General features: G+C 39.6%; 1 protein-coding gene across 5 annotated transcripts in view; it reads left to right on the top strand.

Moving 5' to 3' along the window:
• RERE (arginine-glutamic acid dipeptide repeats) overlaps positions 1 to 13,122 on the top strand; it is a 429,369-nt gene that overhangs the window by 299,430 nt on the left and 116,817 nt on the right. For all 5 annotated transcript variants that reach the window (XM_060088920.1, XM_060088919.1, XM_060088918.1 and 2 more), the window contains 2 exons: positions 5,035 to 5,159; positions 6,243 to 6,342. In XM_060088920.1, coding sequence (XP_059944903.1) covers positions 5,035 to 5,159; positions 6,243 to 6,342 — 225 coding nt within the window. The remainder of the gene's footprint in view (positions 1 to 5,034; positions 5,160 to 6,242; positions 6,343 to 13,122) is intronic.

The raw sequence follows: 13,122 nt of genomic DNA, 5'->3' as shown, positions 1-13,122 counted from the left end.
CTCCGTCCGTTTCCCCGACCCAGAATTAAATCTAGAGATTTAATCACATTCTAGTTTGGTACCCTGCCCCTGGCAAGAATACTTTGGGGTGGTGCTATATAGTCTATCAGGCACATGTGTGTCTCTTAATGATGGTTTGCAGCCATTGCTTGTTACTTAGATTCACTGTCTAATTGGACCTGTTACTTAGATCTACCCTTTAAAATGCTGATACTCTAATCCTATCATTCCTTCTTTTATTAGCTGATCAACTGTCTCCTTGTCAACTTTTGTTTCCCTGAAACACATAGGAAAGGCAGGATAAATGCTTGAATCTTTCCCTCTTTTTACCAGTTGGTTCCCCAGCATCTTCCAGTAGTCATCAGTGGATTTAAAATTACTTATCTGGGCTTCCCTGGTGGCACGGTGGTTAAGAATCTGCCTGCCAGTGCAGGGGACACGGGTTCGAGCCCTGGTCCGGGAAGATCCCACATGCCGCAGAGCAAGTAAGCCAGTGCGCCACAACTGCTGAGCCTGCGCTCTAGAGCCCACGAGCCACAACTACTGAGCCTGCGTGCCACAACTACTGAAGCCCGTGCGCCTAGAGCCCATGCTTCACAACAAGAGAAGCAATGAGAAGCCTGCACACCGCGACAAAGAGTAGCCCCCACTCACCGCAACTAGAGAAAAGCCTGCACGCAGCAACAAAGACCCAACGCAACCATAAATACATAAATAAATTTATTAAAGAAAAAAAAACTCCCTTAAAAAATTACTTATCTGCTAACCAATTGCTGTTACTCTTACTGATGATTAAATTATCCATTCGTGGGCTAGTAGGTGCCTCTTCCTGCTGTCTTCTGTGTCCTTTTATCTCAACCCATGGGGTCTTCGGTATTTTATCTAGTGTGACATGATTTTAACGTCTCATTATGTACGTTCCCTGCCCTAGGTCTAGAACTAAACTTTTCTAATGAGTCCTCATTGTTTTAGAGGAAAGTGACATCTTTTGAGTGGCTGCTGCCCAGTCATTATTACTGGGTTAGTTACTGTTTCCAGGCCTTTTCAGGGAACAGATTAGGAAATATGCTTTTTCCTGCCTTTTCTTTTTTTTAATGATAAAACATATCGTGGTTTCTTTCTGATGCTTCTAATTCAAATTCAGAACAGGCCTTATATTTAATCCTATAGATGAAATTTTCTTTCATCCGTATCTGTATCTTTTCCCCATGTCTCAAAACCAATTTTTAAATGACACCGAAATAATTACTCATTTGCTTCAATCCCATAATACATATATAGCAGTTCTGAATAATAGTACTTGCACTGCTACGAACAATATGATTATGGGAAACAGCTTTATAGATTTTTTTTTTTGGCCTTAGAATATATCCCACTAAGTCTGTATAGGAAAATTAGTATGTTTTAAAGTTACCTGAAATGATTCCTAGAGAGGAACAAACACAAAACATAGCTAGGTGGATTTATTTGATTTTGCTTTAGAGTTTTTAAGGAATTGTTGTTCTTTAAACTTAATTTTGTTTTTATAATTATGTAAAATACAAGGCTCCAAATCAAACATGCAAATGAAGTATGTTCAAAAAGTTCACCGTCTTTCCCTGTCCCTTCCACGTGTTCCCTCCCTCCCTGATGGATAACTGTTTAGTGTTTTTAATTGAAGGTTTTGATCTATCATTCTTATTTTTATTCCCCCAGCCCCATGTTCTTAGATAAGTGGTAGCATAATAAAAACACCTTCACTACCTTTCTTTTTATTATTTTTTTTTAATTTTATTTATTTATTTATGGCTGTGTTGGGTCTTCGTTTCTGTGCGAGGGCTTTCTCTAGTTACGGCAAGCAGGGGCCACTCACTATCGCGGCCTCTCCTGTTGCAGAGCACAGGCTCCAGACACGCAGGCTCAGCAGTTGTGGCTCACGGGCCTAGTTGCTCCACGGCATGTGGGATCCTCCCAGACCAGGGCTCGAACCCGTGTCCCCCGCACTGGCAGGCAGATTCTCAACCACTGCACCACCAGGGAAGCCCCCACTACCTTTCTTTTACCTTCTGACAGTATCTCCTGCTGTTCCCTCCAGAGCAATCGGTAGAGCTCCTTCTCATTGTCTTCTGCCACTTCCTGGGACCCCGCTGCGTGGGTGGAGCAGTTTATTCTTCCAGCCCCCATTGGTGGGCGTTTGCACTGTTTCCAGTCATTTGCTGTTACAAGTAATAATGCGATGAATAGCTTATGCATAAAGATTTTTATTTTGCCAGCTTATCTTTGGGATATTATATTATCCCCAGAAGGGCGATGGCTGGCTTAGAGGGCACATGTAATTCTTAGGATATTACAGAGTTCCCCTCCCTAGAGATTGTACCATTTTGCTTTCTCGTACTAGTGACTTACATGAGTGCAAATATGCAGACTTGTGTATTGTCACACTTTGGCATTTATGTTAGTCTGATAGATCAGAAATGGTATCTCACTGTCATTAATTGGCATGTCTCTTATCAGCAAAGTTGACCATCTTTTCCTATGAGTAAGAGCCATTCTCATTTCCTTTTCTGTAAACTAATTGTATTTCTAGTCCATTTTTCTCTAGGGGATTGGTCCTTCCCCACAGCAATAGTATTTAAATAAATAAATGTATGTATGTATGTATGTATGTATTTCTGGCTGGCTGGCTGTGTTGGGTTTTTGTTGCTGCGCGCGGGCTTTCTCTAGTTGTGGCGAGCGGGCGCTGCTCTTCGTTGCAGTGCGCAGGCTTCTCATTGCAGTGGCTTCTCGTTGTAGAGCATGGGCTCTAGGCGCGCAGGCTTCAGTAGTTGTGGAGCACGGGCTCAGTAGTTGTGGCTCGCGGGCTCTAGAGCGCAGGCGCAGAAGTTGTGGTGCATGGGCTTAGTTGCTCCACGGCATGTGGGATCTTCCCTGACCAGGGCTCGAACCCGTGTCCCCTGCATTGGCAGGCGGATTCTTAACCCCACTGCACCACCAGGGAAGCCCCAGCAATAGTATTTTTTAATTAACTTACAAAGAACTATTGGAGAACTGCTACACCAGCTACTATATATACTTGGTGCCGGGGAAACAGCTCAGTACAAATGTCAAAGACCTTTTGATATGAATAGCTATTGTGTTTTAATTTTATTCCCATGCCATCACTGTATATTAAGCAGAACTAATTGTGGCCCCACTTAAATGTTAAACACGTCAATATTGAATTAGGGAAGAGCCTCGTTGTTTGGCGGAGGTCAGCACTTGATACACAGCAAGAGGCCTCAGATAGCCTGGGAAGCGGAAATTGCAAACCCACAGCCTGCCAGCCGCGTGGCCTACTAATACTGTGTTTTGCCACACAATTGTTTTTAAAACTTGAACAGCCAGCATTTAAAACCACGAGCTTTCACATTGAAGTCAAGATTTCTGGACTTTGGAAAAAAACTGGAGGATGTACGAACAGAGGTTCTCGTTCCTGCACAGCAGCGTTGCCTAGGTCGGGGGGCACGCTCTTCCTTTCACCCTGATTCCCTTCCTTCTTGGTACCTAATGCCTGCACGCCCAGTTTGGGAGCTGCTGTCACACGTGGCTTTGAGCACTTGAAATGTGGCTAGTCTGAATTGGAATGTAGTGTTCTGTTTACTGTGGACAGTAGAACATGTAAAGTGGAACATGAGGCCCTCGTTTTATTTCCATTGGCTGTACACTCCGCCTGCTTCATTCATTTACAGTTTTTGCCCAGGTTCTGTGGACACTGGAGCTTTTAATTTAAAACATTAGACTAATGTGACCTTGTTCGTAATTTGAGAAAATAAGAACGTGTGTTTTGCAGAGGGTTGACTTTTCTTAGGCCTCTGAGTAGTCATAGTACCCATTCACACTGGCTCTGCCCCAGCAGTGGAGGATGAGAAAATGCTGGAGGTGTTTGAATCTCTAGCAGAATTGACTTAGAATCTTGGTTGTTGAGCACTGTTGTTCAGATCTTTCAAAAAAAATTGTTAATTGAGGTGTATTTATGTACAGTGACCTGTTGATATCTTGTGTATACTGTTCAGTGTGCTGTGACAGTTCATAGCAAGGCACAGAATATGTGTCGTCCCAGAAAGTTCCTTCCTGCCCTTCTCAAGAAGTCCTTTCCTCATGAAACCACTGCTTATCTAATTTCCATCACCATCATTTTAGTTCAGCTATGTTTTTTAATAAGTAAATTAATTAATTAATTAATTAATATATGGCTGCGTTGGGTCTTCATTGCTGTGCGCGGGCTTTCTCTAGTTGTGGGGACTACACGAGCGGGGGCTACTCTTCATAGCTGTGTGCAGGCTTCTCATTGCGGTGGCTTCTCTTGTTGCAGAGCATGGGCTCTAGGGCACGTGGGCTTCAGTAGTTGTGGCGCACGGGCTTAGTTGCTCTGCAGCATGTGGGATCTTCCCGGACCAGGGCTCGAACCCGTGTCCCCTGCATTGACAGGCAGATTCTTAACCACTGCACCTCCTGGGAAGTCCCTTTAGCTGTGTTTTTAATGTTACCGTGATGGCTCTTTTGGATGTTCACCCTGACTCATCGATACTGACTCTCTGGAAAGCAGCATTAGTTAAGTAGGGTAGTTCAGTTCGTTTTTTAGCACCTGTCCTTAGGTGAGGTTCCACTATTTGTATATATCTCTTTGTAAACATATTATTATATTGGAAATGTGTGTGGTTCTCCCTTCTTTATCAAGCAGCTCTTATTTCCCGAAACATTTTTTGTTTTATCATTTCTTTTATTCACACGTGCCCATTTCTGTCTCCCTCTGAGGACCGTACTGGCACTGGTTTAATTTGACACTGTTTGCTTCTCCTTAAGAAGAGATCGAGCAGTCCATTGTGAAATCTTCTGTGGTGAAATGATCCTGAAATGTGTGATAGGCCAGCTTCAGTGACTCATGATTTTCCTGTTATTTCAGCACTGCCAAAAGAAAGAGGCTTAGTAAGCTACTGCATCTGTCCCCAAGGCCTGCCTACACAGGCAGCTCTTTAAGTGTGCCTTGATTGCAACTTCTTCGTCCCTGTCTTACAGGCCAAACTTCCCGATTTGCAACCATTCCCTTCTCCCGATGGTGACACTGTGACCCAACATGAGGAACTGGTCTGGATGCCTGGAGTTAATGACTGTGACCTCCTTATGTACTTGAGGGCAGCAAGGTAAAAGGAATCCACACCATTCTGCTTTGTGAATTGATTAGTGGGCAACACACTTTCTCCTTTCCCCTGAAATTCTATTTATATATTGGGCATTCTGACTTTATGTTTTGTTATACTCTCTGTAATCAGAGCCCTGATCCTTGTTACCAGAGAAACATAGCTTACTATGGTAAAATCACTTTTTTCTCCTTGATGTTTGCCCCACATTCGATTTTAGAAGTCTTCAGAAGGAAAACATCTTAAGCCATGCATGCAATTATCAACACCTCTTAATACAGCTGAGTAATTGGCTCATTCAGCTTACCTTAAAATCCCTTTACAGGTTTCTTTACTCTGTGGCTGTTCATTGGTACCTAACCTAAACTTTATGTTTTGGGGGCTTACCTATATGAGTACTTGCTAACCTGAAAATGCCGAGACTGCAAAATGAGAAGTTGAAGTCTGTGCCAGACACACCATAGTGCAGGCAGAGCCTTCCTTTGTCTGCAGGGGTTTCTGGGACTCACTCACTGTAGTATCAACACGATGCAACAGAAACGCTGAAACAGGGTGGTGATGGAGTATTAGCTCTGGCTGTTCTGTGGTCAGCAGTGCAGCTTGGAGGCTGCCGAAGGGATGGAGGCTTCGGGGGAGGGGTGACTACTAAAAGTTCTTTTCACCTCTTTTCCACTTTCAATTTGCTTAGAAGTAGTTGATGTATAGTATGAAAGGAATGAAGTAAAGTTTCAGCGGATTTAATTTTAGATATTTTCTGGAGACTTTTCTTTCAAAACATTGTAACCCAGCCGACTGCTGTGGCAGATAGCTTTAGATCACTCATGCCCCCAAGACTAAAATCTGAGCACTGATAAGGCATGGGAAGCAATGACAAATGGAGCTGAACAAAAATAATGTTCCTTTTTCTCAGTGAGTGAAGGGTGAACTGCAGAGGAACTTAAATTTTTTTTTTTTTTTTAAACAAGAGCAGAAGCAAGGCTGAGGACTCATGCATGTAGTAGTGGAATTTGGTCTGGGCTGAAGATGTGCTCTGGAAACTGAGGGTTGAAATGTCTGTACTGCCGTTTTCCCTTCCTGTCTTCCCAGGAGCATGGCGGCCTTTGCAGGGATGTGTGACGGAGGCTCCACGGAAGACGGCTGCGTTGCGGCCTCGCGGGATGACACCACCCTCAACGCACTGAACACAGTGAGTCCTTTGAAGTTGCCCTGGGTGGGAAGAAAGTTCGTTTTTCTCCTGTGCTGGCATAGGGAATATGTGATGATCATGGAACATGAAGGGGCCTGGCATCTGAGGAGTAAGTACTGTGGTCTGCTGCTGGGATTGAAAGATTTGAGTCGTGGTCCTGGTGGTAGGGCTCCATGACCTTGGCCAGCGATGCGGCACCTCCAGATTCACCTGATCTGCATCTGTGCTTCAGGATTGTGGCGAGCCTCTGCTGAGAGCCTCATGCTAGTGGTTAATCTTCACTGAGATCTCACCAAGCCGAGGACTAGGCACAGTGATCTTACTGAATCCTGCCAACACCGCTCTGAAGGAGGCCCTGTTATTACCACCATGTGGACACAGGAAATAAGTTGAGAGCAGTTCAGTCACGATCCAAGGTCATACACTCAAGATGTGAATCCAGAGGCCACGCTTTTCCCCTTAATGTATTCGGAAGGGCATGGAGGGAATAGAGAAAAAGCTTGACTTCTTTGAACAAATTTGGTTTTTATAGATTTGGCTTTGGAACCATGTAAATATTTCACATGATTATAAAACAAAATTAAGTTAAAAAAATAACAATCCTTAAAAAAATCTAAAGTAAAACATAGTACACGCGCGTAATGGTGCTGAGTTGGTTGCGTGACGTCCTGCACCGACACTCATCTGCTTTAATCCTGTGACTCCATAGCAGCTCAGAATAACAAAACTCGAATGGCTACAAACAGTAGGATTTCTGAAACCTGTTCACTTTTTTTTTTTTTTGGACACTCTTTTTTGACCTTGGAGTATATCCTACAGGGCTGTACAGGAAAATTAATGTATCTTAAAGTTCCTTGAAATAATTCTTCTTCTGGGTGTTTACTAATGTGAAATCATCAGATCTGAAGTAATAATGAATTTTTATGGACTTCTGATCTGTTAATAGTCTGCAGGGTTATGTATACTTACATAGGATTGAGCATGAGGCTGAGCAGCTCTTCTGATGATTCACTAAGTATCATGTGAGCGCCCTTTTGGTTTGTCTTTTTCTTGAGAGGTCACTGTAGTTGGAAGGGACTTTCAAAATCATCTGTTCCCATCTCTAAATAGGTAAGAATCCGAGGCGTAGAAAGACCACATGACTTGTTTGAATGCCAGCAGTGCAAAAAGTTGATAACAGATCCCAATTTAGGGATCTTTCTTGCTTTCGAGGAAACATGTAGATATCTGAACGACATAGTTGATTTTTATTCCTGGTCCAGTTGTGTTTCTTGAGTATCACATAACGTTATAATAGTCTCATATGTTGGAGGTTGATTCATCTTGCTGCCATGTTCTAAATAAGTGAATGATTTTTCATATTGCCATTTACTTTCTCACCTATTTGATACTTTGAATTTTTGTTGTTATAAGGAATCCTTATTCTGAACATATAGTGATAGAGGCAGAAGGGGCCTTTGAGATTATTTTTACAGATGAGAAAACTGAGACACAGAGATTGATGATACTGCAAACAGTGGCTATGGCAGGTGTATGTCTATGAATTCAGAATACCCTAAAAAATACGTGTATATTTAAAGTAACTCTTTGATATGAGTTTGTTTTCTGTTGGGTTTTTGTCTAAAAGCTTTATGAAAAAAATTCTCCTTTCATGACTCTGCTGATCAGTTGAATTTTGAGTAACAAAGATGTTGCCATATTTAATTAAATGTCTGTTTTTGGTACTTTCCTGAATTTATCTAATTTATTCTCTCTCTTATTCCAACCCCTCTAAGGATTCTGTAGAACATACTTCTGTACAGAAATAATTCGGGTTATTTTTGCCTGTGATCCTTTGTAGCAAGTTCTTTCTGAAGTTTTCTTAAGCATTGCCAGAGGGTTTTGGTTTTATGAGTTTTTGTTTCTGAGAAGGTACCTTCTCATCATTTGAAAATCTTCCTGCCTAGGTGAGCCCAAGATGGCTCAGGTGTCGGGTTATCCAGTACAAGTGCATTTAGCCATCAAAAGACCGAGTTGTGTGCTCATTTTGTGATGAAAAGAAACTTTTAGTGGCTGTTCTAATTTTTAAACTTCATTGTTGTACTGGCTCACAGAAACTGTAGGCACTTTCTTTAACGAGAAGTGGAGTGATTGGAAAAATCTTGAGAGAAGTTAATGTTTATTTTGACTTCCTTGGAGTAAGGGGGTTTTGAGCTATGTTAAGTAATAAAAAGATGAATGCATTGTCATGTGAGAAGTATTTGTTGTTTCTTAGAGTGTAGCATAGAGTCAAAACAAGGTTAGGCATTTATCAGCTTAGGAAATAGACACAGGTTTATTCTATTTCCCAGGACAATGTAGAAATTTAAAGTATACGGAATCTGCAGTACGGCTACATTAGAGTATGTTTAATATCCCGGTAGGACTATTTGAATTAAAATGCATTAAAATAAATAGTTTAATGTTTAAAACTGTAGTCACTAATAAGACATTTTTAAACTATTAGTTCTTTTTGACAACTATATGTGCCTGTTTTAAAATATAAGGTCTTCAGGATTACTTGTTTTGACTTTTTTCTTCATTATTCGCAAATGAGAGTTTTAGTGTATATTTAAAAAAAGTTATTGGGGTGTAATTTCTGTATAATAAATTGCTCTGGTTTAAAGTATACAATTTGATGAGCTTTTGTAGATGTGTGTGCCAATGGAACTACTACAGTGTTCAAGATAGAAATCATTTCCAGCATCTCCAAAAGTTGCCTCGTGCCCTTTTACAATCCTTTGCTGTTTCCAGTCTCAGATAAACACTGATATGTTTTCTCTCATTATAGATTAGTTGCATTTTCTAGAATGTTGCATGAATAGAATAATATTGTATGTAATACTTGGGGTCTGGATTCTTTCAGCATAGTAACATTACAGTAGATTTATGTTGTTGCATTATCAATAGCGCATTCCTTTTTATTGCTGAGTAGTATTCCAGTGTATGGATATTCATAATATTTTATCCATTCACCTGGTGATGGACATTTTTTTCCCAAGCTTTTGGCCATTATGAACCTTGTTATGCAAGCCTTTCTGTAGAACATATATTTTCATTTCTCTTGAGTAAATACCTAGCAGTGAAGTTGCAGGAATGTATATGTGCAGGTAGCTTTTTAAGAAACTGTCAAACAGGTTTCCACAGTGGCTGTACCATTTTACATTCCCATCAGTAGTGTGATAGAATTTCAGTTCTTCAACATCCTCCATGAGACTTGATGTTTTCAGTCTTCAAAATTTTTAGCCATTCTCATGGATGTGGAGTGATATGTCATTGAGGTTTTCATTTAAATTTCCTGACTGTTGGTGATGCTGAGCATCTTTTCATGTCTTAAAGCCCATTTGTATATCTTCTTTTGTGAAGTATCTTTTGCCTAATTTAAAAAAATTGAATTATTTGGCCTTTAGTATGATTTATTTGTAAGAATTTATATTGCAAATACAAGTGCTTTGATACATGTGTTGTAAATATATTCTCCCATACTATGACATTTTTTTAATATAATGGTGTGTTTCTACGAGTAAAATACTTAATTTTGCTGAAGTCTGATGTATCTTTTTCCTTTTATGAAAGTTTCTTTGATCATCCCATGATTACAAGATTGTTTCTATATTTTCTTCTTGAAGTTTTAGTTCTTACATTTAGACCTGTTGTTCATTTCAAATTAATTTTGCATGTGATGCGAGGTAGAGGTGAAAGTTCTTTCTTTCCCACACAGATGCCAGTTGTTGGAGCCACATTTGTTGAAAATAGTCTTTTCTCATTGAATTGCCTTGATGCCTTTATTGAACAAGCACTGATTGTATATGTTTGGTTTTTTTCTTTTTAATATTCTATTATGTTTAACTGATCTAATATTATATCTATTTTTTTTTACCAGTACTTCAGTATTTTGAATACTATAGCTTTATAGGAACTCAGGTGGTATAAGTCTTTCTATTTTGTACTTGTTTTCAAGGTTGCTTTGGCTCTTTTAGGTTATTTGCATTTCCATATAAATTTCAGAATCAGCTTGTCAGTTTCTATTTTAAAAAAGGCTTTGATGGAATTTTGATTGAGATTGCATTGAATCTGTGGATCTGTTTAGGAAGACTTGACATCTTAATAATTTGATTCTTCGAATCCATGAACATGATATAGTATCTCTCCCTTTTTAAAAAAGGTTTCTTTAATTTTTTTGAGTAAGACTTTTCAGTTTTCACTGTACAAGTTTTGTACATATTTTGTAAAATGTATCCCTTAAGTAATTATTGTTTGAAGATTCTATTGTTAATAAAATAGTATTTTAAATTTCATTGTCTACATGTTCATTGATAAGATAGACGTACAATCAGCTTCTATGAGTTTACCTTGTATTATTTTATACAAAGAATACACGGTCAACACTAGTAGCTTTCTGGTTGGTTCCTTAGGATTTTCTGTGTGCACGGTCATGTCATCTGCAAATAAAGATAGCTTTCCCTCTTTCTGATTTATGTGTTTTATTTCTCTTCTGTGCTTTCTTGCACTTGCTTGAACCTCCAGTATAGTACTGAATAGAAATGATGAGATTGGACATCTTTGCTTTCTTTCTCATCTTAAGGAAAAAACATTCAGTCGTTCAGTGTTAAGTACAATGTAGGATTTTTGTTGTCGTTTAATCAAGCCGAGAATGTTCCCTTTTATTTCTAAGTTTGTTGAGGTTTTTACCATAAATGGCCATTGAATTTTGTCAGATGCTGGTTTTTTTCTTTTGTATCTAATGAAATGATCATATGGTTGTTATATACTTTATTTGTTAGTATGGTGAATTATATTGATTCATTTCAAATGTTAAACCAACCGTGCATGCCTAGATTAAATCCTGCTTGGGCATTCTGTACTACTGGATTCAATTTGCTATTATTTTGTTAAAAACTTTTACATTTGTATTCATGAGGGATAGTGAGCTGTAGTCTTCTTTCTTTGTAATATCTTTGTCTGGTTTTGATATCAGAGTAATACTGATTTCAGAAATTAGTTGGGAAATATTTCCTCCTACTCTGTTTTTCTCTTAAAGAGTTTGTAAAGGATTGATCTTTTTTCTTTGTTAAATGTTTGATAGAATTGACAGTGAAGCAGTCTGGGACTAAATTTTTTTAATGGAAACTTAACGAGTGTTAGTGAAACCAGGTTTGTACTGCTCACCACACAACAGGCCAATAAATCGAGAGAGGAATAGTGACTTTATTCCGGAAGCTGGCAGACCAAGAAGATGCGGACTCCTGTCCCAGAGAACCGCCTCACCTGAGTTAGAACTCAGGCTTCTTTTATACCCAAAGTGGGGTGGGGTGGCTGCTTGTTGCAGATTTCCTGGTGCCAGAATCCTTTGTTCTTGCAGCTGTCCCACATAGATCTCCTCACAATGTTCTTATAAGCCTCCAACAATACAGTTGTCATTTTCTGTTCTGCAACTTTTTACCTCTATATGAATGGGAAAATGTTATACCATTAAAGGTCAGAGCCTTGAGAATGGGCTATCATATATATTTCAGGCTGTAGGCAACATTCTTTTACAAAGGTGAAGAGCCAGCATGACTCAGCACAGGTTAACAGGGCCCAAGTGTTAGAGCTAAAGGTATAGGTCTGATATGGGGTCAGGTTTGTTCTTCTCTGTTACAAAAGTACAGATAGACATAGGCCTTTTCAGATTTTATATTTTGTTATGTGTCACTAGTAATCTGTTGATCTCTAAATGTTTTGTTTATTTCATCTGGGATATCAAATTTGTTGGTAAAAATTACGAATTATTTCTGTAGTATCTTTTTTTTTTTTTTTTTTGCGGTACGCCGGCCTCTCACTGTTGTGGCCTCTCCCCTTGCGGAGCACAGGCTCCGGACGCGCAGGCTCAGCGGCCATGGCTCACGGGCCAGCCGCTCCGCGGCATGTGGGATCTCCCCGGACCGGGGCACGAACCCGTGTCCCCTGCATCGGCAGGTGGACTCTCAACCACTGCGCCACCAGGGAAGCCCTGTAGTATCTTTTTAATGTCTATAGGGATCTGTAATTTTGACTTTTCATTCTTAATGTTGCTAATTTGTTTCCTCTTAATCATACTAAATAGAAGGTTATCAATATTATTGATCTTTTCAGATAGGTAACATTTGGTTTCATTGATTTTTCTCTGTCTGCTTTCTATTTCATTGATCTCCCAATCTTATTTTTATTATTTCTTTTCTACTTATTTTGGGTTAATTTGATTACTTTTCCCCCTAGCTTCCTAAAATGGGATCTTAGATAACTGATTTTATCACAAATTCTAATTTGTAATTAGAATGGAACATTCTGTTACCATTTTGTTAAAAAGTTTTTTAAGAATTTTATGTGTGATTTCTTCTTTTACCCATGGATTGTTTGGAATTAAATTGTTAATCACCAGGGACTTGGGATTTCTCTCTCCCCACCCCCCCTCCCTGCCACTCCTCTCTCCCTGCCCTCCTTCTCTCCCCACCCTCTCCCCCCGCCTTTGGAATGTTATTGATTTCTAATTTAGTTCTGCTGTGGTCAAAGAGTACCCAGTAAGATTTCGGTCTTTTGAAATCTGAGACTTGTTTCTTGGCTCAGCATGTGATTTACCTTGGTGAATGTTCCGTGTACACTTGTAATGAACTTATGTTCTGCAGTTGTTAGGTGTGCTGTTTTATAATTGTCAGTTTCTTTGAGGTGGTTTATATTATCATTCAGATCTTCTCTGTCCTACTGTCTAGTTGTATTGTCAGTTACTCAGAGAGGTGTATTAAA

This window comes from Mesoplodon densirostris, chromosome 2, assembly GCF_025265405.1.
Source record: "Mesoplodon densirostris isolate mMesDen1 chromosome 2, mMesDen1 primary haplotype, whole genome shotgun sequence".
NCBI lineage: Eukaryota > Metazoa > Chordata > Mammalia > Artiodactyla > Ziphiidae > Mesoplodon > Mesoplodon densirostris.
Note: the sequence above shows the minus strand (reverse complement) of the source record. Positions and strands in the feature narration are given on the sequence as shown.